Here is a 25376-nt window from a genome sequence, read left to right on the forward strand (position 1 = left end):
CCCTGGCCTCTCTACACCCCTGGCCTCTCTACCAACTTGGCCCCACTCTCTGCCCCCCTGGCCCCTCTGCCCCCCTGGCCCCTCTGCCCCCCTGGCCCCTCTGCCCCCCTGGCCCCTCTGCCCCCCTGGCCCCTCTGCCCCCCTGGCCCCTCTGCCCCCCTGGCCCCTCTGCCCCCCTGGCCCCTCTGCCCCCCTGCCCCCCTGGCCCCTCTGCCCCCCTGGCCCCTCTGCCCCCCTGGGCCCTCTGCCCCCCTGGGCCCTCTGCCCCCCTGGGCCCTCTGCCCCCCTGGGCCCTCTGCCCCCCTGGGCCCTCTGCCCCCCTGGGCCCTCTGCCCCCCTGGGCCCTCTGCCCCCCTGGGCCCTCTGCCCCCCTGGGCCCTCTGCCCCCCTGGCCCCTCTGCCCCCCTGTGCCCCACAGGCCCCTCTGCCCCCCCTGCCCGCCTGCCCCCCCTGCCCCGTGGATTCCCTGCCCCCCTGGCTCCCTTGCCCCCTGCCCAGGCCACCCCCTCCCCCGCCCCCGGCCACTGTCCCCCGCCCCGGCCACTCTCTCCCACCCCGGCCATTCCCCCCTGCCTTACCCCTACCACCATGGTCCCCTCCTCCCTGTGGCGCCCTTCCTTCGTGTGGCGACCCCCATCACCGCACTGCCTCTCCCCCACGCCCTGCCTCTCCCCCACGCCCTGCCTCTCCCCCACGCCCTGCCTGTCCCTCACGCCCTCCCCTCCCACCTGCCACTAGCCTCTCCCGTGCAGGTCCGTCCCCTCCCACCTGCCACGAGCCTCTCCCGCACCACCCACCCGCCACGAGCCTCTCCCGCACCACCCACCCTCCACGAGCCTCTCCCGCCCCTCCCTCCCGCCACGAGCCTCTCCCGCCCCTCCCTCCCGCCACGAGCCACCCCCCTCCCACCCGCCGTGTCCCTCTGACCCTCCCCCCTCCCACTCGCCGTGTCCCTCTGAGTCTCCCCCCCTCCCACACGCCGTGTCCCTCTGACCGCCCCCCCTATCACTCACCGTGTCCCTCTGTGCCTCCCCCCCTCCCACTCACCGTGTCCCTCTGTGCCTCCCCCCCTCCCACTCACCGTGTCCCTCTGACCCCCCCCTAACCACGCGCCGTGTCCCTCTGTGCCTCCCCCCCTCCCACTCGCCGTGTCCCTCTGTGCCTCCCCCCCTCCCACTCGCCGTGTCCCTCTGTGCCTCCCCCCCTCCCACTCGCCGTGTCCCTCTGTGCCTCCCCCCCCCCTCCCACTCGCCGTGTCCCTCTGAGTCTCCCCCCCCCTCCCACTCGCCGTGTCCCTCTGAGTCTCCCCCCCCTCCCACTCGCCGTGTCCCTCTGAGTCTCCCCCCCCTCCCACTCGCCGTGTCCCTCTGAGTCTCCCCCCCCTCCCACTCGCCGTGTCCCTCTGAGTCTCCCCCCCCTCCCACTCGCCGTGTCCCTCTGAGCCTCCCCCCCCTCCCACTCGCCGTGTCCCTCTGAGCCTCCCCCCCCCTCCCACTCGCCGTGTCCCTCTGAGCCTCCCCCCCCCTCCCACTCGCCGTGTCCCTCTGAGCCTCCCCCCCCTCCCACTCGCCGTGTCCCTCTGAGCCTCCCCCCCCTCCCACTCGCCGTGTCCCTCTGAGCCTCCCCCCCCTCCCACTCGCCATGTCCCTCTGAGCCTCCCCCCTCCCACCCGCCGTGTCTCTCTGAGCCTACCCATCCAACCCGCCGTGTCCTCTGAGCCTCCCCCTCCAACCCGCCGTGTCCCTCTGACCCTCCCCCCCCCCTCCCACTCGCCGTGTCCCTCTGACACTCCCTCCCTCCCCCCCTCCCACTCGCCATGACCCTCCCCCCTTTCCCCCCGCCGTGGTCCTCTGACCCTCCCCCCTTCCCACCCTTTTTGCCCCTCTGACACCCCTCCCCCCCTTCCCACTCGCCTTTCCCCTCTGACCCTCCCCCCTTCCCACCCTTTTTGCCCCTCTGACACCCCCTCCCCCCCTTCCCACCCGCCTTTCCCCTCTGACTCTCCCCCCTCCCCCCCTTCCCACCCGCCTTGCCCGTCTGACCCCCCGCCCCTCCCACCCGCCGTGCCCCTCTGACCCTCCACCCTCTCTCTCTCTGTCACTGCTCTTCTCCCTCCGCCCTATCTCTCTCTGTCACTGCTCTTCTCCCTCCACCCTCTCTCTCTCTGTCACTGCTCTTTTCCCTCCACCCTCTCTCTCTCTGTCACTGCTCTTTTCCCTCCACCCTCTCTCTCTCTCTCTCTCTCTGTCACTGCTCTTCTCCCTCCACCCTCTCTCTCTGTCACTGCCCTTCTCCCTCCACCCTCTCTCTCTCTCTGTCACTGCCCTTCTCCCTCCACCCTCTCTCTCTGTCACTGCCCTTCTCCCTCCACCCTCTCTCTCTGTCACTGCTCTTCTCCCTCCACAATGTCCGCCCTCTACCTCAGCTCTCTCTGTCCCCACATGCCTACATGTGAATGAAACAAGTCACTTGCTTTTTCCTCAAGCTTTCAGCTGTAGTGTACATAAGTGTTGCTGTTATTTTTCTAACCAATCCTTGGTATACTTAACCTGCTCTTTATTTACGAATGAACCATATATTTTTTATTCCAAATATGATTTATTGTCTGTTGTTTGATGGAACCTGGAAGACAAATATTAAAGAAATGCGTCTGTGAATTGTACTGATATGGCTATGGTCTGTTACCAGGCAGATTAGTCAAGATTTGGGTGCCTGATTAACAATGGAAGTATTTATATATTCAATAGTTTGTGTGAAACTGATTATTTTTGTGTTTTTATTTCAAATTTGTGTGTTAACTAGTTGTGTAACTTCATTCCATAAATAAAAAGACTGCTGTGTATAATATGTTATCTTCTAGGTTCTCAAATGCAAAGAAGTGCTCCAATGGAGGAAGGGCATTAATGCAGTTGGATTTTACACAGTTCCTAACACAGCTGGACAAACTTGTGATGATCCGCCCAATACCAAATAAAGAATATGTAGAAATGTATGTAAAAGCTTACTATCTTCAGGAACCTGCTCTAGAAAAATGGATTAAAGAGCATAATGTAAGTTTATTTTGGTATACTTGTCACATAAATGTTTGCTTCCCAATGTAGTTAAAATTTTTGCTAATATCTGTTAACAAATTTGTCATGTGAGAATGTTCTGTAATTTGACACCTGCTGTATAAACAAACATAATTTTTCAAGTTACCCCATAGTTAAACAGGTGCAAAAACTTTCTGAGAAAGTATTCCTAAGATGTCTTGCAGACAGTTTGCAAGCCAGGAAATCATTTTAATAGTTTTGCGACTAACTGCGGTAACATGTGTTGTTGCTCTGGAGTGTGTTGCACACTGTATTCCACTAAATAACATTCTTCCTTATGCTTTTTGTTTTAGAATTTGTTTCCATTACCATAAATTAATAACACAATAGTATATCATTATATTTATGTGAATTATACACTAACATGGCAGTGACAGAAGGTGCTCTGTATTGTGAACTGCTTAAGAGTAGCTAATATATAAGTACAATGTTTTGGAAGTTTTATGATCAGTGTTAACAACATTTTGCTTTGTATTTTACATTCTGGCATTCAAATTTCTGGGGTCACTCATGGCAGTTGCAATCTGATAGTGCTCTACTGTACGCACAAATGGAGCATCAATCTGTCAGTTTTCTTGCTATGTAAGTTTTTAAAATTTAGCGAAGGAAACATGAAATCCCAGTCTGTCATCTTAGAAAAATATATTTTATATGTGTAGTGGTAGTTGTTATAACAATACAATGAGTGAACTTCAAATAAGTGGAAAAAATGTTGGTTTTTGACATGTTTGTAAATATGTGAAATGGAATACAGAGACTGACATCAGCTGTATAAAAGTCTTCGGAGAGATGAAATATTCTTCAACTGGATATATAATCCATTCGTTTATGACTCTTCATGATTGACCACACCAAAAAACCACGTTATTCTACACAGGACTGACTCCTAAATCTATTTAGGATGGGAAAGATTTGGTTTCCTGCTGGGTACTAGAACATGTGGAAATTGATAATAACCACAGCCAAAGTGATGTGCACAGTTCTTACAGTAGTACTATGTACTATCCTCATATTATTTACAGTGTCCTTGTTGTTGAGGAACAGAGTCATACTTTTGTGTCAGCAGGAGGATAACTGGCTGTAAATCAGGGATAAAATCTGATATTGTTGAAACATACTGTCCAGTTGTGGTTTAGTTCCTAACTGGCACAGAGTTTGTATCAAGTGCTGTTACCTCTCTTCTGAGCAGGATACTGCCCTCTGATGTGCACACTGTGTGTGGCATCTGACTGCGTGTGCGCTGTATGTAAGGAGAGTACACTTAGTTTGCCGATGAGCGGACATCGACTAAATTTTTATTCATCTTCACAGCTTTTTTGCAGTATGTAGGGGAAAGTATGCATAACTTTGTCATCATTAGGACGATTTAATTAAACAACCCTTAAGTTAATAATATTTGTCTTTCTGTTTGGCTGATTTTCAAACATTTACTGTCTACTTACTGAAACTTGGCACTAATTGTCGCGCTGTTTTGTTCCCACAGCCACAGCAGCAGTAGCAACAACAACAACAAGACACCAGTAAACCCATAATGGTCCTTATCTGTGGTGTTTCAATATTATGAAACTTTTTTTTAATATAGATTGAATTTTGATTTCACAAAAAGTCAGCTATTATTTAGGCTACAAACAGTGATGTGTCAAACAAAAATCTTTCAGGTCATTTAATTATTACACATAGGGAATAGAAATTATGCTGTTCTTAAGAGTGTAAATATATTTATTTTTGTAAATTTGTTTAATTGTGTGTTGTTTTATAAAAATATAATTAATTTTTGTAGGAGTACTCCAGTAAACATTTGTTGGCCCTTGTGAGCTGTACGTGTCAAAATCGAAAGAAGTCACGCTTACGCCTTTCCTCATTGATTGAGGAACTGGGGAGGTGATGATTGGAGTATCTTTGTATGGTCTTTCTGAGTGAGTGAGTGAGGTATGTGGCTCCACTGATTTCACCCTTTTTTAATTTCTGTAAAACGTAAGGACCAGAAGTGCACACATGCGCGCGCTTGTGTGTGTGTGTGTGTGTGTGTGTGTGTGTGTGTGTGTGTGTTTTTGTTTCTACTTGTAAGTAATACCATAAATATTATTTGTTTAAAATATCATGGATTTTTAAATAACTATATTTTTGTAGAATTAAGTAAGCTTTTATCCATTTTCATATGAAATAGTTTCCAAGTTTTGGGAGTGTAGATTGTGTTGCGGTTCATTGCTATGCTGAACGGTGTTTGCCTCAAATGAAAACCTTAAATATTCTTTAAATATTATTTATTGTGCAGAAGTGGTACAAAGCTGTATCACTTTTCAACATAATCTCCCCCATGTTCAATGCAAGTCCTCCAGCACTTATGAAGTGCATAAATTCCTTTAGAAAAAAATTCTGTTGGTAGTCTGCGCAACCATGTGGCGTACCTCTTCATCAGAACGGAACTTCTTTCCTCCCATTGCGTCTTTGAGTGGTCCAAACATATGGAAATCGCTTGGGGCAAGGTCTGGTGAGTATGGTAGATGAAGAATACACTCAAAATGCAGGTCTGTAATGGTTGCAACTGTTGGACGGGCAGTGTGGGGACTTGCATTTTCGGGTTGCAAAAGGAAACCTGCTGACAGCAATCCACTTCTCTTTGATTTGATTACAGACTGCATATGATTTTTTAGGAGATCTGTGTATGATGCACTGGTGACGGTGGTCCCTCTAGGCATGTAGTGCTCCAAAATGATGCCTTTTTCGTCCCAAAAGAGTGTCAGCATAACCTTCCCTGCTGTTGGTTCTGTTCGAAACTTCTTTGGTTTTGGTGATGAGGAATGGTGCCATTCCTTGCTCGCTCTCTTCGTTTTCAGTTGGTGGAAGTGAACCCAGGTTTCGTCCCCAGTAATGATTCTTGCAAGGAAGCCATCACCTTCTTGTTCAAAGCACCGAAGAAGTTCTTCACAAGCATCAACACATCGTTCTCTCATTTCAGGAGTTAGCTGCCGTGGCACCCATCTTGCAGACACTTTGTGAAACTGGAGCACATAATGCACAATGTGCTGTACTGACCCATGACTGATCTGTAAACATACAGCAGTGTCATTCAGTGTCACTCGGCAGTTTTCCTTCACTATGGCTTCAACTGCTGCAATGTTCTGTGGAGTCACAACTCGTTGTGTGTGACTGGATGAGGAGCGTCTTCCACTGAAGTCACACTGTTTGTGAACTTCCTACTCCATTTGTAGACTTGCTGCTGTGACAAACATGCAATACCGTACTGAACCTTCATTCATCAATGAATTTCAATAGGTTTCACACCTTCACTATGCAAAAACCGAATTACAGAACGCTGTTCTTTCCTGTTGCAAGTTGCAAGTGGGGCGGCCATCTTTATGCTGATACTGCGACGGTATGTGTGCATCTGCACCATGCTGCCACCTACAGGCCATTCTGCATGTTCTTTTTAGCATGCTTACCAACTTACAGGATAACGGCGCGAAATTGCAATTTGTTATTACAAATTTAAAGTTTTCATTTGACTCACCCTCGTATGTTTCATCAGAAGTTCTGCAATTGTTATATACTTTAGCAGTTGTCAACTAATTTCTTAGTTTAATTTTCCATTTCTACATTTACAGTTTTTAAAGGTCTCAGCTTCTTTGTATTGCTAGATTATTTTTTTTTACTTTTTTTAACTTTCAGCAGATATTGAGCAAACTCTGGAGTACGGCATTAAAATGTAGCGAGAAAGTTTTGTATTTTTCATTCTCTGTGGGTATTCTTTTCTACTTTATGTTACTTTTTTCTTCTGAAGTGACCAGTCCACAAAAAATAATAGTTTACTGGTTGTTACCTTACATGGTGAACTGATGTGTGACTCAGTGCTTAAGTGCCAGACTGTGGATCCCAAGGGTCTCATGTTTCATCATTGGTTAATTCTAGAACTTTTATCTTTCACTTACCACTTCATCCCATACTGTTATAAGCAGGCTGAATACAGTTAGACAGTATTTCAGTTTTACTTTTTACCTCAGATGGTTTTCAAAAATGTAATGTGATGAATCATTCTCATGATCATTCATGTTTGTGTAATAGACTGTTATATGTAAACCCCTATCATTTACAGAACACCTCAAAGTGCTTCTACATCTACATCTACATCTACATACATACATAGTCTGCAAGCCACCTGATGGTATGTGGCGGAGGGTACCTTGAGTACCTCTATCGGTTCTCCCTTCTATTCCAGTCTCGTATTGTTCGTGGAAAGAAAGATTGTTGGTATGCCTCTGTGTGGGCTCTAATCTCTCTGATTTTATCCTCATGGTCTCTTCATGAGATAAACGTTGGAGGGAGCAATATACTGCTTCACTCCTCGGTGAAGGTATGTTCTCGAAACTTCAACAAAAGCCCGTACCGAGCTACTGAGCGTCTCTCTTGCAGAGTCTTCCACTGGAGTTTATCTATCATCTCCGTAACATTTTCGTGATTACTAAATGATCCTGTAACGAAACGCGCTGCTCTCTGTTGGAGCTTCTCTATCTCTTGTATCAACCCTATGTGGTAGGGATCCCACACTGGTGAGCATTATTCAAGCAGTGGGCGAACAAGTGTACTGTAACCTACTTCCTTTGTTTTCGGACTGCATTTCCTTAGGATGCTTCCAATGAATCTCAGTCTGGCAGCTGTTGTACTGACGATTAATTTTATATGGTCATTCCATTTTAAATCACTCCTAATGCCTACTTCCAGATAATTTGCTGACCTGCTATATTGTAGCTAATTGCTAAAGGATCTTTCTTTCTGTGTATTCACTGCACATTACACTTGTCTACATTGAGATTCAATTGCCATTCCCTGCACCATGCGTCAATTCGTTGCAGATCCTCCTGCATTTCAGTACAATTTTCCATTGTTACAATCTCTCGATATACTGCAGCACCATCTGCAAAAAGCCTCAGTGAACTTCCAATGTTATCCTCAAGGTCATTTATAGGTATTGTGAATAGCAACGGTCCTACAACACTCCCCTGCGGTACACCTGAAATCACTCTTACTTCGGAAGACTTCTCTCCATTGAGAATGACATGCTGTGTTCTGTTATCTAGGAACTCTTCAATCCAATCACACAGTTGGTTTCATAGTCCATACGCTCTTACTTTGTTCATTAAACGACTTGGGGAACTGTATCAAATGCCTTGCGGAAGTCAAGAAACACGGCATCTACCTGGGAAGCCATGTCTATGGCCCTCTGAGTCTTCTAAAGACTATGGATTATCCTTCTCTTTTAACTGCCCAATCTTAGGAACATTCTGTGACCTTAATGTACAGTCTAGTTTCACTTGTCAGACACAAGGAACCTCAGTTATTCATAGTGAAGGTGGAAAACATTAGAGGTTTAAAACAGTGCTTGGCACCACCAGTGACACATCAGTACGTTAAGGTAACTGTGTCCCCTACAAGTGATGCTTATGTTTGCTACATTGAATGTCCTGTAATGATCAGGCGCAGAACTCTAAACTTAATTCTTGTTTTTCTTTGAAGTAGGATCATTTAAAGTTTGAACGTAAAGTTGTTCTCAGTCTGAAGGTTGGTTTAAACACCACACTGATTTCCTAGGCATGGTCCTATTGTAAGTGATATGCCTTTGCCTTCCTCTGACCCTCAAACCAATTTAATTAATCAGTTGTTTACTAATTTTTCACATTAATATGTCATCGACAGATGTGGAACAAGTGATAAATGACAGAAAAATCATAATCATGTTGCAGTATAAATAGTGGGCATTCATGTGCACACAATGTTACACCCAAGTGTACACAGTGTTACACCATTTTAAGTCCTCAAAAGGAAAAAATACTTGAAAATAAATTGACCAACAGGGTTAAGACTGTACTTGAGCGAACTTCAGAAGTGAAACTGTATGCAAAATTGGAAAGAACTATGATAAACCAAAGTCAATATATTGTTATCCTTAAATTAGTTATTGTGTGTTTTGGCTGTACTGAATACTAGTGATGTTAATTTAAATAAGGTTGGAATAGAAGTTAATAGTTTTATGTCAGTTGCTCTCCTCCAGGAACTTATGAATAAGGCTTGGTAAAACTTTTAGGAAATACTAAAAGTAAACCTATATTATGAGTGTTCGTATGAAAGGATATGAAACATAGTAACAACTAAACTGTTTGAAATTTGCATATGCCACTATGAGATAATTCAGTGAGACATCTAGGGACACAAGTTTAGTGTCTCCTCCCCCTAAAAATTTCAAAGATGTGCCCACAGCAAGCAAACTGATATTGTCTTTTTCGCTGTACGAGTTATGATACTCATTGGATTCCTTGTGAACAGAAAAACCATTAACAGTGACATGTACTGTGAGACACTTCGTAACCTACACAGTTCCATCAAGAGCAAATGGCCTGGCCTGCTCAGGGAGGGAGTGATTCTGCGCCACAATACTGCATGTCCACACATCTCCTAGGTCACACAAAGTCCAAGTGGGAGCAGCTTGAGCATCTGCCCTACAGCCCAGACATGTTGCCCTGTGACATCCATGTGTTCGGTCCACTAAAAAAATATCTGAAAGGGAAGCACTTCAACTTGGATGCTGAACTGAAGGACACAGTGGAGGACCGGCTCCTGTCACAGCCACAGGAATTCTGGGAACAGGGAATCCTTCAGCTCGTGAAACACTGGGATTGTTGTGCTCAGACCTCTGGTGATTACTTTTGAATAAAGACTTTAATTATACTAACAGTATTGTTTCATACCTTTTCTTCTGAACACCACTGTCACATTGTAACCACACTCCAGTCCAGATCCAACAGCATGGTCACCAATGAAATACAACACCTACTACTGAAAGCACATTTATTACGAACATCAGTGTACAGCCAGAATGGGACTGGTCTGGACGGAGTGTACAGCTATTTATACAAATGCCAGTATTTATGCTGTTATGTTTACAAATGCTGGTATTTATACAAACATTGAATATTGCAGAATGTGCAAACATTACAAACATAAGATATTTCAATAACCTCATGGAAATGATAAATATGAAGTAACAAGTAATTGCTGAGGCTGAGGTTTTAACTGGTGACCTGCAACATGCTGCGTGCACCAGAGCTCACGGCATTGCGCCCTCTCTGGGAGAAACAGTGAGCCACTATTTTAGAATTCCTCAGTGGAGCCAACTACAGCACCCTGCGTCTAGATCTTACCAGTGGTCCTCTGTTTGGCAGCATTGTCAGACCGTCATGTTGGTATGGTATCTTCACTATGATGAGCATTGAATGTAGCCCCTCCCATTGAGGCTTTGCTGTTGATGAATGGGTCTTCAGTTTTATTGAACCTTGACCTGCACCTCTGGACTGTGGTAGGGCTTGATATGGAACACGTGGACAATTTATCTGCACCTTCGTCTTCTTCACTAAGGATCACATGTGTTGTATGTAACATTTGACAAGCAACAAAGTATATGAAATGGCCAAAAGTAGCACTTTAGTAACTTGTTTGACTGTTCCACTTTCCGCACAGGAGTAAAAATCCGTACCAAGTCTCTTAGGCCATATCTCACTGGCTGGTGCTTGGTGTTATAGCGCTCAGTGATTCTCCTGGGTATCCAGGGTTGTCATGTAAGCCATCTACTTTGCTTCTTTGGTCGTGATAGTGACGTTATTGGGATAGTTATCCAGAGTGTCATCCTTTTTGCAACGGGTACAGTGTATCCATTGAGATTATTTTAAAAACGTTGACAAGATTAGCACATCATTTGACAATAAAAATAAAATTGAAGGATATTTTGTGACCTTACAAAAGCCTTTGGCTCAGTAAGTCATGCATTCTTATCCATAAACTTGACAGATATGGAATTAGGAGTAGTGCTTTACATTGGCTTACTTCATACATAGCAATAGGAAACAGAGTGCTTGTCTCTACAAACTCAGCAAATTATTGTTCCAAATGGAAGACAGTAACACAAGGTATCCCTCAACGTTCTGCCCTAGAATCTGTTGTGTTTCTATTCTGCATTAATTACCTATCAATAAATATAAATGCCCCATCATTTTTGTTTGCAGATGACACATCTGTACTAATTGAGAAGCATGAGCCAGAAACTGTCCCACTCTGCATCATCAGTATAATAGATCATGTAGAAATGTGGTTTTATCTTGATGGATTAACCATGAATGTCCCAAAAATCCACATGATCCAGTTCAGACAAAACAGTCAACATTCCAGGAAATTAAAATAAACCATAAAAATCAAAATCTAGAAGTGGATTCTATGAAATGTTTAGGATTAAATGTAGACAAGAATTTAAATTAGAATAAACATGTGGAATATCTAGTAAACTTTACGTTTGCAGTGAAAATGTTAGCTAATGCCACTGACATGGATACAAGAAAAATTGCATACCATAGCTGCTTCCAGTCAGTTGTAAAGTTTGGTATTATTTTTTGGGGCAATTCAAACAACTTAATGCACATACTGAAATTACAAAAAAGAATTTTTAGAAACATGTATGCTATGCAGCCAAGGAAATAATGTTCCCCGCTATTTAAAAATATGAAATTATTAACAGTATTCTCCCTATATATCTGTGGTATTATCATTTGTTTATGTAGTCATTTAAAATTATGCAAGGAGAACTGTTTTGCTCACACTTGTAAAGCAAGAAACAAAGAAAATTTTATACTCCATACTCATGGTTTAAACTTTGGATTTGCCAGTAGCCTGTGTGTATGTCCATAATTGAGAAAGATTTTGCTCCTTTCATGCTGTCAAGGATGTCATAAATGTGCAGCAATGGATAGGCATCATCTTTGTGATTTTGTTCAGTCGTAGTGGGTAGTCGACATAAAAGTGCCACATGCTGTCCCTCTTCTTCACAAGGACCACTCTCTGAAGGCTCGGTGATGTCATCTTCCAGCATCTTCTCCACTTCTCCTGCATTATCCATCGTTCAGCTGGCAACACACTATACGAGCCTTGGCAAATTGGTGGATGGTCCCCAGTGTTGATATGGTGTTTTACCCTGGACCACTCTGCCTTTTCTCCACTCCAGAGTTGAGCACATGGGAAACCTGATGCAGAATGGCTGTCACTCACCTAAGTTGTTCCTTGGTCAGGCCAGAGAGCAATTGACAATTTGATAGTAGCATCCTCCACTGCATTGTCTGTAGTGGTAGCAGAGCATGATTCTTTGTTGATGACACTAAGCTGCCCTTGCTGGATGGGTTTGGCTGTCCACAAACACACACACACACACACACACACACCTGCCCTTAGCGTTGAGTTGTGGTTGCTTGTGACAATTAGTAATCCAAAGTACTCCTAGACCATCTACCATGTTTATCATCATCATTAGCATGTTAATTTCTTGGAGAGTTCTTTTATGAGCCTAAGTAACTTGTTGCAGTTGACAAACGCTTCATAGTTTAACTGAGAGTCTTGACTGACAAATGGAACTCATTTCGTTGATGAAGGCAGGACATAATCATCTTCAGTGGCAAACACCCACACAGAACAGTCTTTGTTATGTATGCTTGTTGGAATAGCTTTGTAAATCCGGAGCTCTGACCTTCCTCAGTCTATGGCTGCTTGTGATGCCTGCAAGACTACATTCTGTTAAAATGACAAATTAAAACTGCTGTGTTCAGTCATTGATAGTTATTTTTGCAGTATGTTTTCCTGTCAGCTGGACATGTTTCACATTTGCAACTTTCAGCACAACCATTTTTTTTATCACAGTACATAGCCTCCTTTAGCTAATGACATTACAGAAAAAGTAGTACCCAAGTCAGCTAGCACCCAGACTAGTTGACCATTGATGATGACGATAGTGAAATTTCCTGACATCTTGATAACATGTCTGTGGAGGATTTTCATTTGCAGTTGCCTCACGTAGTATTACTGAATTTGGGAGCTAGGCGAGCACCTGGTACCTCTGTACGGTGACAGGGAATGGCTATGGTGTGTTGCAGAGTGATCTTGTCCAGAGTACAGCCATGAGCTTTGTCTTACAGGTCGAAGATAATCCTCCATAGTTGACTGGTATGACTACAACTATTGTGAGGGTTGACGTCTTGCAGCATAATAATTGCTGAACACTCATCTTCCTTCTTTGCAGTAGTGCTCGAAATGCCCAGGGTTTCCACAGTGAAAACAGACAAGCGTGTTCTCCTCCATATTCTAAATGTCCATTCTTCTATGGGGCATTTTACATGATGGAGATGTGGGTTGTACCGGCATTGGTCGGATGCGGGTTGTTTGGCGACGGCAGTGTAAGCCCGAGTTGGCCGAGTCCATTCTTCATGGCATATTCAATGAATGGCAGAAAGTAATGCCAAAGATTGATAACACCACTTCCTCAACATCTCTGTTACCTCCTGACATATGGAGTTGACATCCATGGGCTCAGTGTCTTGTGTAATCAGAGTGACAGTTCTGGCTAATCTACATCTACACAATTACTCTGCAGTTCACAGTTAAGTGTCTGTCAGAGAGTTCATCGAATCACCTTTAAGCTACTTCTCTACCGATCCACTCTCAAATGGCGCACGGAAGAAATGGATGCTTAAATCTTCCCATGCGAGCTCTGATTTCTCTTATTTTATTATGATGATCGTTTCTCCCTGTGTAGGTGGGCACCAACAAAATATTGTCACACTCTGAGGAGAAGGTTGGTGATTGAAATTTAAGGAGATGGTCTTACCACAGCGAAAAAAGCCTTTGTTTTAATGACTGCCACCCCAATTCATACGTCATATCCATGGCACTCTTTCACGTATTATATCCAAGGCACTCTCCCTTATTACACATTAATGCAAAACAAGCTGCCTTTCTTTGAACTTTTTGACGTTCTCTGTCAATCCTATCTGATTTGGATCCCACACCACCCAGAAATACTCGAGAAGAGGGAGGACAAGTGTAGTGTAAGCAGTCTCTTTTGTTGACCTGTTACATTTTCTAAGTGTTCTGTCAATAAATCACAGTATTGGGTTTGCTTTCTGCCCAACATTATGTGATTGTTCCAGTTTAAGTTATTTGTTATTGTAATCTGTAAGAATTTAGTTGAATTTACAGCTTTTAGATTTGTTTAATTTATTGTGTAATTGAAATTTAGCAAATTCTTTTTAGTGCTCATCTGGATAACTTCACACCTTTCCTGCTTTAATGTTAATTACCACTTTTTGCACCGTACAGATATCATATCTAAATCATTTTGCAATTCGTTTAGATCATCTGATGAGTTTGTATGACGGCCAGTGATAGCGCCATGTGCAAATAATCTAAGAGGGCTACTCAGAATGTTTCCTAATTGTTTATGTAGATCACGAACAATAGAGGGCCTATAACACTTTCTTGGGGAACACCAGGTATTATTTCTGTTTTACTCAATGACTTTCCATCAGCTATTATGAACTGTAACCTATCTGACAGGAAATAATGAATCCAGTCACACAACTGAGGCGATACTCCTTGGGCGTGGAATTTAGTTAGAAGTTGCTTGTGAGGAATGGGGCCAAAGCATTCTAGAAATCTAAATATATAGAATTAATTTGATGTCAAATGTCTATGAGCTGGTTGTGTTTCACAAGAATGATATTTTCTGAATCTTTGTAGGCTATTTGTCAATAAATCATTTTCTTCGAGGTGATTCACAATGTTTCATCACAGTGTATGTTCCAAAATCATACTGCAAATCTCCTATTTTATTTCTTGGGGATTGGTGTGACTTGTGCAACTTTCCAGCCTTTGGTAGTGAATCTTCATATGAGTGAGTAGTTGTATATGATTTGCTAAGTATGGAGCTATTGTTTCAGCACATTATTAAAGGAACGTGACTGGTATACAGTCTGGACTGGAGGCCTTGCCTTTCTTCAGTGTTTAAGCTGATTTGCTACTCCAAGGCTATCAACTTCTAAGTTCTTCATGTTGGCAGTTGTTCTTGATTCGAATTCTGGAATGTTTACTTCATCTTTTTTTGTCGTAGAAGTTCGGAAAACCGTGTTCAGCAGCGCTGCTTTAGTGGCACTGTCATCAATGACATCAACATTGTTATTGCATAGTGAGGGTATCGATTGTGTTGTGCCATAGGTGTACGTTACATACTACAAGCATCTCTCTGGGTTTTCTGCCAGATTTCGAGACAGAGTTTTGTTGGGGAAACTATTAAAAGCATCTCACATAGAAGTCCATGCTAAATTTCAAGCTTCTGTACAACTTCGCCAATCTTGGGAATTTTTTGTTCTTTTAAATTTGGCGTGCTTTTTTTCGTTGCTTGTGCAGTATTTTCCTGATCTGTTTTGTGTACTGTTGGGGATCAGTACCATCTCTTATTAATTTATTTCATCTCAACTGCCTTCAATACTGTTTCTTTGAATTGAAACCACATCTGGTCTACACTTTCATAGTCAGATTGGAAGGAATGGCGATGTACTGTTAGGAAGGTGTCAATCAAATTTTTATCTGCTTTTTTTAAATAGCAGTATTTTGAATTTATTTGTGGCAGGTTTGGATGTTACAGTATTCAGTCCAACTACAACCACCTTGTGGTCACAAATCCCTGTCTCTGTCATGATGCTCCCTATTTGGTCAGGATTATTTCATGCTAAGAAGTTAAGTACGTTTTTGCAACCATTTACACTTTGAGTGGGCTCCTGAATTAGTTGCTCAAAATAATTTTCTGAGAAGGCATTCAGTACAATTTCGGACGACATTTTACACCTACCACCAACTTTAAACATGTATTTTTGCCATCATATTGAGGATAGATTGAAGTCACCACCAACTATTATTGTATGAGTGGGATACCTATTTGAAATGACACTCAGGTCTCCTTTGAACTATTCAGCAACTGAGTCTGGGGTTTGTAAAAGGAACCATTTATTAATTTACTCTGGTTGTCAAGTATAACCTCTTGCCATACTAACTCACAGGAACTATCTACTTCGAATTCACTACAAGGTAAACTACTACTGACAGCAGTATACACTCCACCATTGACTTTACAGTTAGGTCCTTTGTAAAAATTTTGGCTGAACTTATTTCCATCTTTTGCCAGCTTTCCAGATCTATAATGATTTGAGGTTCTGTGCTTTCTATTACCACTTGGAGCTCTGATACTTTTCTGACATGGCTATGACCGTTAACAATTACAATATTGATTGTTCCTGTGTTGACCCTCTTCCTGTGTTCATCCTGCACCCGTTGAAACTGAAGCCCTTTCTGCACTTGCCCAAGATCTCCTAACTTAAAACACTCAGTCCCCTCTACACAGTCCCTTCTACAAGTGTAGATGATTCCTGTGTGTAGTGGACTCCTAATCGATTTAGTGGAACCTGGAAGCCCACCACCCTATGGACAAGTCAAGGAATCTGAGCCTCTGATTCATACCCTCCACTCAACTCTGTACCGAAAGACCACAGTAAGTTTTGTCGACAATGTTACACATGGTGAGCTCTACCTTCATCTTGTAAGAAAGACTGGCAGTATTAACTACTTCAGTTAGCTGCCTCAAACCAGAAAGAATTTATTCTGATCAAAAGCAACACACATCGTTAGTACCAACATGAGCCATCATCTGCAGGTGGCTGCATCCGGAATGACTCCTTCTAATGTGCACCCGTTGTGCACACTGGATTCCTTCCCTTCCTTTGCAGACATATCCCTAAGGGCCCCCATTATACACCTAACATTAGCGCTCCCAACTACTAGTAATCGCACCCCCAGTGAATGCCCAGACCTTGCAGGCCAAGAGGATGTCTCTGGACCAGGGTGAGTGACTACATCTGGCTCAAGGACTTCGTAAGTTACAAACAGTGCCTGAAACCTGTTCATCAGATGATCCAGGGAGGCCCTCCGATCGGTGCTTTGGAAAGTCTTTCACTGCCAGCTACACCTTGGAATGACATCCCACTCTGCTACGGGAGAGGGATCAACTTCAGTGTGGGCAGTACGCGAGTTGGCCACAGTAGTGGACCAACTGGGGGACACGTGGGTCATGCTGGACTTCCCTACAATCACCCCTTCTGGCCCCCTACAGTGACGCCAATTGGCAACATCCTCGAGCTGTGTGACCAAAGCCAACACCACCTGGAGCTGTGAACGAAGGGTCACCAACTCTGCTTGCATCTGAACACAGCAATCACAGTCAATATCCATACTAAAGACAGGCTGATAAATACATCGACACACAGGAAGTATAGGAGTTGATACTAAAGAACAGTGATGAAATTTAAAATAACTCACTTCTTATGAGAAGCTGTGTCAACTCACAGTACTCTGATGAGCTGTTGCTACAATAAGAGGTACCACTTGACTAACTACCAAAGAAATGCATGGTATCATGCAAACAGCGGTTCTGTGCGAAAGGGTGGAACTTTGCCTGATAAATACACAAACACGCACGAAATACAAAAGTTGATGCCAAAGAAAACTGGTGAAATTTAAAATTTTATAAGAAGCTGTGTGAATTCTCAGTACTCTGATGAGCTGTTGCTATGAAAGCTATCACTCGACTGCTGTGTCTCTTCTCTTGCGATATGCTTGTATGAGAGAGCCAAGGTCTTCATCATAGGGACCGCATTCAGGACTCTTTTCTTTTGCATTTCCTCAACGTGATGGCACTGCTCGATGAATTCTGTTGTTGTAACACACACTGGTGTCAAAAATTAAAACAACAAATGGAAATTTTGCGATAAGAATACAGAATGTAAACAACTGCACATACATGACGGTAGACAAAAATGTTCTAAATTTTTTCCGACATAAGGAATTTGCACACACATTCCGGCAACTTGTTAATGTGCTCATTATAAGGTGTGACCACATGTGGCAGTAATACAGGCCTGACGACGACTGAGCATGCTGTGAATCATGTCATCAGTCTCATGTTGAGGCAATAACACCCATTCTTCCTGCAAAGCTGCTCTCATTCTTGAAGAGCAATTGTTGGATGCTGACGTCATGCAAGCCATCTCCCTAGTGCGTCCCAGACATGATCTATGGAATTCAAATCAGGTGGGCAAGCAGGTCAAACCATGTGTGCAATATCTTCCATTTCCAAGAAAACACCAACCACCCATGTTCTATGAGGTCGAGCATTATCGTCCATCAATACAAAGTCTGGGTCTACAGCTCTTCTCAGCAAACACACATGATGTCCCAAGATCTCGTCGCAATACCTGACAGCAGTTAAATCTTTCCAATTAACCCATACAATTTCATGAAGAGGGGTTAGAGTGGTCAACATAATCTCTGCCCACACCATTAGGGGTCCTCCTCGATATCACTCTTTCCACAATGTTTGGGTCTGGAAATAGTGTTCCACATTGACTCCAGAGAGTGAATCCATTGAGAATCACTCCCTAGAGTAAATCGGGACTCATCTGTGAAAACAACATTGGACCACTGTTCGACCGCCCAGGTGGCATGTTGATGACTCCTCTCTATATGTTCCCTTCTGTGAAGACGTGTCAGAGGTAGACATACAGCAGGTCTCCGACAATAAAGGCCACTCTGCTGAAGCCTTCTGCGCACTGTTTGCCTCAATACGACACATCCAGTGGATGCTGCGAGCTCACATGCCAGTTGCTGTGGTGGTACTGTTATGCCCTTACAGTCAAATAACGGTCCTTTCTTCTGAAGTCACTCCTGGTCACCTCTGGCCTGGTCTTCAGGATACAGTTTTGGTCTGTATACACTGTCGCCACATCCGAGAAACAACAGAATGATTCACATCAAGCTGTCGGGCCACATCAGTTTGTGACTGTCCTGCTTCCTTTCTTTGTATGGCCCTCCACTGCAGAGAGTCTGGTGGGCATCTTCTCTGTGCCATACTGCACCGTCTGTGACTGTGTACACAGTGATTGTGGATGTGGGGCTAGCCGGCAAACACTACCTCGTTTCTTAGGTGCCCGTACGTCATCATTGACATGGTTGCCTGTTGACCGGAATGCCATCTTCCGTGCAGAACACGATTGTACGGACATTTGGTTGACAGTTTGTATGATTATATTGTGAATGAGACACAGGACAGGAAAATAGCAGTTTGTTGCTATAATTTTGGACACCAATGTGTTTACTAGAACAACTTGGTACAAATAAGAGCTTGGTACATGGCTTCTGTGGCTCCTATCATAAAATGTGGGATTATATCGGCTTCTGTAATGTGGAATCACAATGTCGCAAAGGACCAAAACATTCTGTATGTATGAATGTGTCATTTTGTCATGATGATGTGCCCTGTTGTTCTTCCAAGTGGACTTGCTGTTGATAGATACACATTGTTTTCTTCAGTTTGGCCTGGAAATTATCCCAGCTATTGAGCTTCTCTTCATTGTTCTTGAACCATTGCTGAGCTATGCTGCCCATGTAAAAGTATATGTTTGCCAAACACTTCATGTCATCCCACCTATTGTATTTGGTGACTTGGGCAAATCCTTTCACCCATTTCATTGGGTCCTGACTAGAAAACACTGTTGGATGCGTGATGTGCAGCTGACTTATGGATATTGTGGAATCCAGTTTTCTGCTGAATATATGGATCTCAGGAACAAGGTATTGCCTATATTCCAGTTCATGTCTCTAGAGGTGAAGGCTTTTACATTCTCTGATTGGAACCACAGTGATGCAGACGTTTTGAAGTACCCAGCATATCCATCAAACGATGTCACTTCTGAACCACCATCAAATCCAAATCCAAAGGTGGGATCATCAGTGAAATACAACACTCAGAGCTGAAAGCACATTTAAACTGACAGAAGAAAATCGCAACACCAAACACTGATTTATGTAGACTAATGAAATTTCAGGAATACATTTGTCTAGGTAACATATGTAAGTGATTAACAAAGCAAGATCACAGGATAAGCCATTGCATATGCAAAATGCTGGAACATTAATAACCAGTGCAAATGCCAGAATATTGAATGCAAACATTTATGCATTGTGTTGTACACATACTTGCTGTCAGTTTGTGGGATGGAGTTCCATGCCTGTTGTACTAGGTTGGTCAGTACAGGGACAATTAGTGCTGATTGTGGATGGCATTGGAGTTGTTATCCAATGACGTCCCATGTGTGCTCAATTGGAGATAGATCTGGTGATCGAGCAGGCCAGTGCAATATGTTGACACTGTGTAGACCACGTTGAGTTACAACAGTGGTATGTGGGTGAGTGTTACCTTTCTGGAAAACACCACCTGGAATGCTGTTCATGAATGGAAGCACAACAGGTCGAATCACCAAATTCATCTATAAATTTGCAGTCAGGGTGTGGGTGATAACCATGAGAATGATCTGGCTGTCATACAGAATTGCACTCCAGACCGTAACTCCAGGTATAGGTCCAGTGTGTCTGGCATGCAGACAGGTTGGTTGCAGGGCCTGAACTGGTCTTCTCCTAACCAACGCATGACCATCACTGGCACCGCCACATCCGCAAATGGTGGATGTTTGGGGTCAGAGGAATGCATGGTGCAGTGTGTCTGACTCAGAGCTGGCCTGGAAGTAACTGTTTTGTAACATTTTTTTGTGTCACTGTGGTGTCAGCTGATGCTGAAATTGTTGCTGCAGATGCAGTATGATGCACCAGAGCCATACACCAAACACAATGGTCTTCCCTCTTGGTAGTGCCACATGGCCGTCTGGAGTCCGGTCTTGTTTATGTTGCACAACTCCTTTTTGGTGTTGTTATTTTTTTCCCCTTCCATCAGTGCATTAGCCTCAATGGAACTGAACATCTGGATGGAGGGTACAGCTATTTATACAGACACTGAATATTACAGAATATACAAACATAAGATATTTCAAGAACATCCCAGAAATGATGAATACTAAATAACAAATAATTACTGGTGGTTGGGTTTGAAGTGGTGACCCACAGTGTGCCTACCAGTGATGCTATCCACTATACCATACTGCTTGTGCCATAGCTCACGGGAGTATTATACTACTGTCTATTATGTGATTGAGACATTTGCTGCTGACACAAAACTTCAGGTTTTTGGTAAAGTACCTAGAATGCAAGTGATAATAATTAACATGAATATGCTTGCTCCTCAGTGATCCTGTTGTGACAACATGCTCTTTCATTGCTGACGAGTATGTGCCTTACCTTCATACCCCCCACATCTCTCCCTAGAATATAAAGGCCATAATCCTGTAAATGACACAGACCTTCTCCATTACAAGGACAACATTTACAATAAATGCCATTGAGAAACATTCGTAATAAAAATACTGGAGCTTGATGGAAAATTGCTGAAATAGTTTTCAGTGGAATGAACTTAACAATCAGTATGTAGTAGTGAATAAAATTAATGTGGCACAAATGAAAGTGAAAGATGCTTGTGCATTAAATTTTGAAATTAAGATATTGGGAGTTATTTAGGGTGTTTGAGGAGAAATAACAAATATTTTAGATGGCATTAGCATAGACTAATTCAAATAATACATTCCATATAACATGTTGGCTAATGGCATTCCAGTTACTATGGATTCATGTATCAGTTGTCATTTTTTGTTGTGAAATTCAAGTTGTAAACTTGTGTTTGAGCTTCCCCTATTGAGGTTTTCAACTGTGATTGTGATTTGTAGGCCAATTGTAATGTATCATTCAAATATGTCATATGCTGAGGATGCCGATATGGTGTCTGTCTATGAATTTTGTAATGAAAAAGCTCCTGTTTGTAGAGAATCAAGTAGACAGTTACCAGATTGAAGATAGTTTATTCATGTTTTCATGCAGCTGCATGAAACTGGATTGAGTACCCAGCAGCTGTATCTCATCTGTGGGTGAAGTAGAAGTCGTTATTCAGTTGGTAGAACATAGTGACATTACATATGTATTAGCTTCTGTCCTCCTCATTTACAGTGGATGTAACGATTTTGAGAAGGAGATGAATATAGACTATTGGAACTTTGTCAGAGGCCAACTGTAAACCACTGAGTTATCCTATTGAAACTGTTTACTGATGAAGCCACTTTTAAGTGTGGCTTTATCAGTAATACTCATAACTCACATTGTTGGTCCAACGAAAACCCACATGCCTTTGTGGAAACACATTTTCATGAAGGATTCACTGTAAATGTATGGTGTGATCTGTTAAGCCAATAAGTTGATTGAGCCTGTTGTGTTACCGCATCATCTTAGAGGGCCCCATTCTGTAGATTTTCTTGTAAATGAGCTTCCAGCATTATTGGAAAATATTACTTTGGCTACATGGATGGGTACATTCTTCCAACATGACAGGGCCTCTGTGTGTTCTAGTCATCAGGTGACACACCACTAAACATTCCCTAGAAGATGGATGGGCAGAAATGGTCATGTTTCTTGGCCACCAAGGTGACCAGCCTTTACTTCTTTAGATTTTTGCCTGTGGGGATGGTCTACAAATAAAAAATAAAAACACGAAATAAGGTGTTCATTTGGACTATGCTTCCATGAATTAGCACGAAAACAAACTCGAGAGAAGTACGTGTGGTGTTGTCAAGGGAATTGGGAAGAGCAGTAAAGTTGGAGTTGAAATTCATGAAAATCAACTTTAAAGTTAATCATTTGCTTTTGCTTAGCACTTTCTCTGAATATTTGTTTGGGTTACATTCCAACAGATGTATCTCTTTAACCAATAAAAATTAGACGCAAGTTATATGGAATGTTTTATTTGAATTAGTCTGTATTACCACCTCCTAAAAATTTATTATTCATCTGGAAACACCCTGTATATGGTTGGAGCATATAGCCTATGACAAATACTTAACTTTTGAAAATAATTCCAGTAAATGATAGATGTTTGATTTTGTAGTTGGGTACATGGAGAACATCTACTAATGGCCACAAAGTATAGTACAAAACTCAAAATAGAAGTCCAGAATGTTCATAATGAAAATAACTGAGATGGTGTGTGTGTGTGTGTGTGTGTGTGTGTGTGTGTGTGTGTGTGTGTGTGTGTGTGTGTGTGTGTTGCAGTAGGAAACAGTATAAGGTGAAGCCAGTTTTGATGCTAAAACGTTGTAGCAGACATAAATTCCTAGAAGAGGAATAAGAACTTTAGCATATTCTTGACATGCCAGCAATACTCATGTAAAGAACTTCTTAATGATATTGAGGGTATGCATCATAAAAAACTCCAGTTTTCTGGTGATGAATGTAAATTTCATTAAAAAAACTAGTTATAGTCAGACATTTCACACTCTTAACAATGGGCGATTTTTCAGTGCAACATTTTGCGGCATTTTTAAATGAAAACCGAAAACCCGCAATAATACACAATCGGCATAACAGGTGGCTCCACTGTTGTTACATTTCAATACTGTCACTGCTGTGGCAGGGAAATGGCATAGTGCCACATCATAGGTGCACACAGTTGCTGGTGGAATGGTGTAGTATTTTCATCCAACTGTTCCTGTGTGATGAGGAGGCAATTGAAGATGAGTAGAGAAGTGTGGCTTGTTTTCTGGTGGCTGAGGGTACTGGAGTAAGCAAAATTCATCATTGCATGTCCGTTGTGTGCAATGAACCATGCTTGTCTATGGTGTGTGGGTACGACTGGCAGGGGGGATTCTGGGAAAGGCGCACATCACTGTAAGACGATCTGCACCCGGGACAGATCTGTTGAGCCATTACCCTAATGTAATGGGGCAAATTGGTGGCCTTATCCTGGGACAATGATGAATCATGGAGTATGAAATTCTTGTGCGGGTCAGCCTTAGCAGTGGCTTCATGCCTGCCCCCATCAGAGACCATTTGCTTTACTGCAAAATTTATGTGCAGTGGGTGCCACATCACATGACAGAGGGACAAAAGATGGTCAGAATGGTGTCAATTCTGAGTCATCTGCTGTGGTACCACAAGTAGTACCACAAGCATGCATTTCTGTCCTATATTGTCAGGTGTCAAAATGTGGTTGGCAAAGCCAACAGCGGAAACATCCCACATCTCCCTGCAGAATAAATCCAAAGGTGTTCACCCAAGTTCTGGTAAGATCATGATGACCTCCTTTGATTGCAGGGGCTCTCTGCTTGTCAAGTTCCTCAACCGTGAAACCACAGTCAATGCGCAGTGTTATGAAGACAATTTGCAGAAACTGTGACATGCCATAAAGTCAAAATGCTCATGAATGGTACCGGACTGAATCATCCTGTTGTACGATAATGCCCACCTGCACACTACCATTCGGACAGAGGCTACACTTCATGATTTGGCTGGGAAGCACTGCAACATCCTCCGTACAGCCTCGCCTTGGCCGTGTGATTTTCGCATCTTTGGTGACCTCAAGAAATACGTGCATGGATGGCGGCTTCAGCTGGACAAGGAAGTGCAAGTGTGGGTGCTGTTGTGGATCCATCAGCAACTGACTGTATTGTAATCATCTCGTCTCCCAGTGAGATAAATGCCTTAATGCCTGTGGTGATTACTTTTCAATGGAACCATTCCATGGTCCCATTGTGACAGGTATTCGGTTTTCATTTGACTGCCAGTCATATATAATGTGGGAAATGCAAAAATCATGTTCAACATCATAAAAGCAGTTATTCTGCTTTTATAATGTAAGTTTATTACTCGTTGATAAATTTTCTGAGTGTTGTATATCTTTTTTTTAAAAAAAGGGTTCCTCACACAAGCTCAGTAATTTGGAGACATTATTGCTGCCACGAGAAGGTATAGATGTAAGTATGTGAGTGAGACTGGAGAACATGAAAAACGCATCTCCCAATGTTTCAGACGGGAATATAGTGACTTCCAGTGTTCCAGAGCAACAGAAAAAGATGTGATGGGAAAATAGCAGCCTGTGATGTTCCAGAGCAATAGAAAAGTATTTGATAGGAAAACTGCAACTTCTGACATGCAAAGAGAGCAGAAATTACATCTGACGTGATAATCACTGGCCCCACAAATTTGTCTGAAGAGAGTTGAATGCGCAAGTCCATATCACCTGCAGCTGGAAGGTTAACAAATTAAAGTTGTGACTTTACGTGGAAATGACCAAAAAGTGATAACAAAAATTTACAGACAATTTTTATGTCATGTCTGTAACATTACTAAGCAGTTCTCATGCCATGTCTAGTAAACCAGACTGTAATTACAAAAATGTTGAGAGATCAGAAGATGAAAATAAGGCATAATCCAGAAACTGAGTGACATATTGCAAATGAATCAGTTTAAGATCATATCCTGCTGTACATATTTGATTGTTTTTCCTACTCATTGTTTTATTCTCAGTGATTCTTTCTTGTTACATATTTAAAAATGACCACCATACTACTGCTACTACTACTACTACTACTACTACTACTACATTTA

The 25376-nt window shown here is 42.9% G+C and overlaps 1 protein-coding gene across 6 annotated transcripts in view; it reads left to right on the forward strand.

Moving 5' to 3' along the window:
- The window catches only part of LOC126469819 (syndetin), a 137479-nt gene that overhangs the window by 105094 nt on the left and 7009 nt on the right, over window positions 1-25376 (forward strand). For all 6 annotated transcript variants that reach the window (XM_050097102.1, XM_050097105.1, XM_050097103.1 and 3 more), the window contains 2 exons: window positions 2861-3050; window positions 4873-5021. In XM_050097102.1, the coding sequence (XP_049953059.1) occupies window positions 2861-3050; window positions 4873-4977 (295 nt within the window). In that variant the 3' untranslated portion in view covers window positions 4978-5021. The remainder of the gene's footprint in view (window positions 1-2860; window positions 3051-4872; window positions 5022-25376) is intronic.

Source organism: Schistocerca serialis, chromosome 3 (assembly GCF_023864345.2).
Source record: "Schistocerca serialis cubense isolate TAMUIC-IGC-003099 chromosome 3, iqSchSeri2.2, whole genome shotgun sequence".
Classification (NCBI taxonomy): domain Eukaryota; kingdom Metazoa; phylum Arthropoda; class Insecta; order Orthoptera; family Acrididae; genus Schistocerca; species Schistocerca serialis.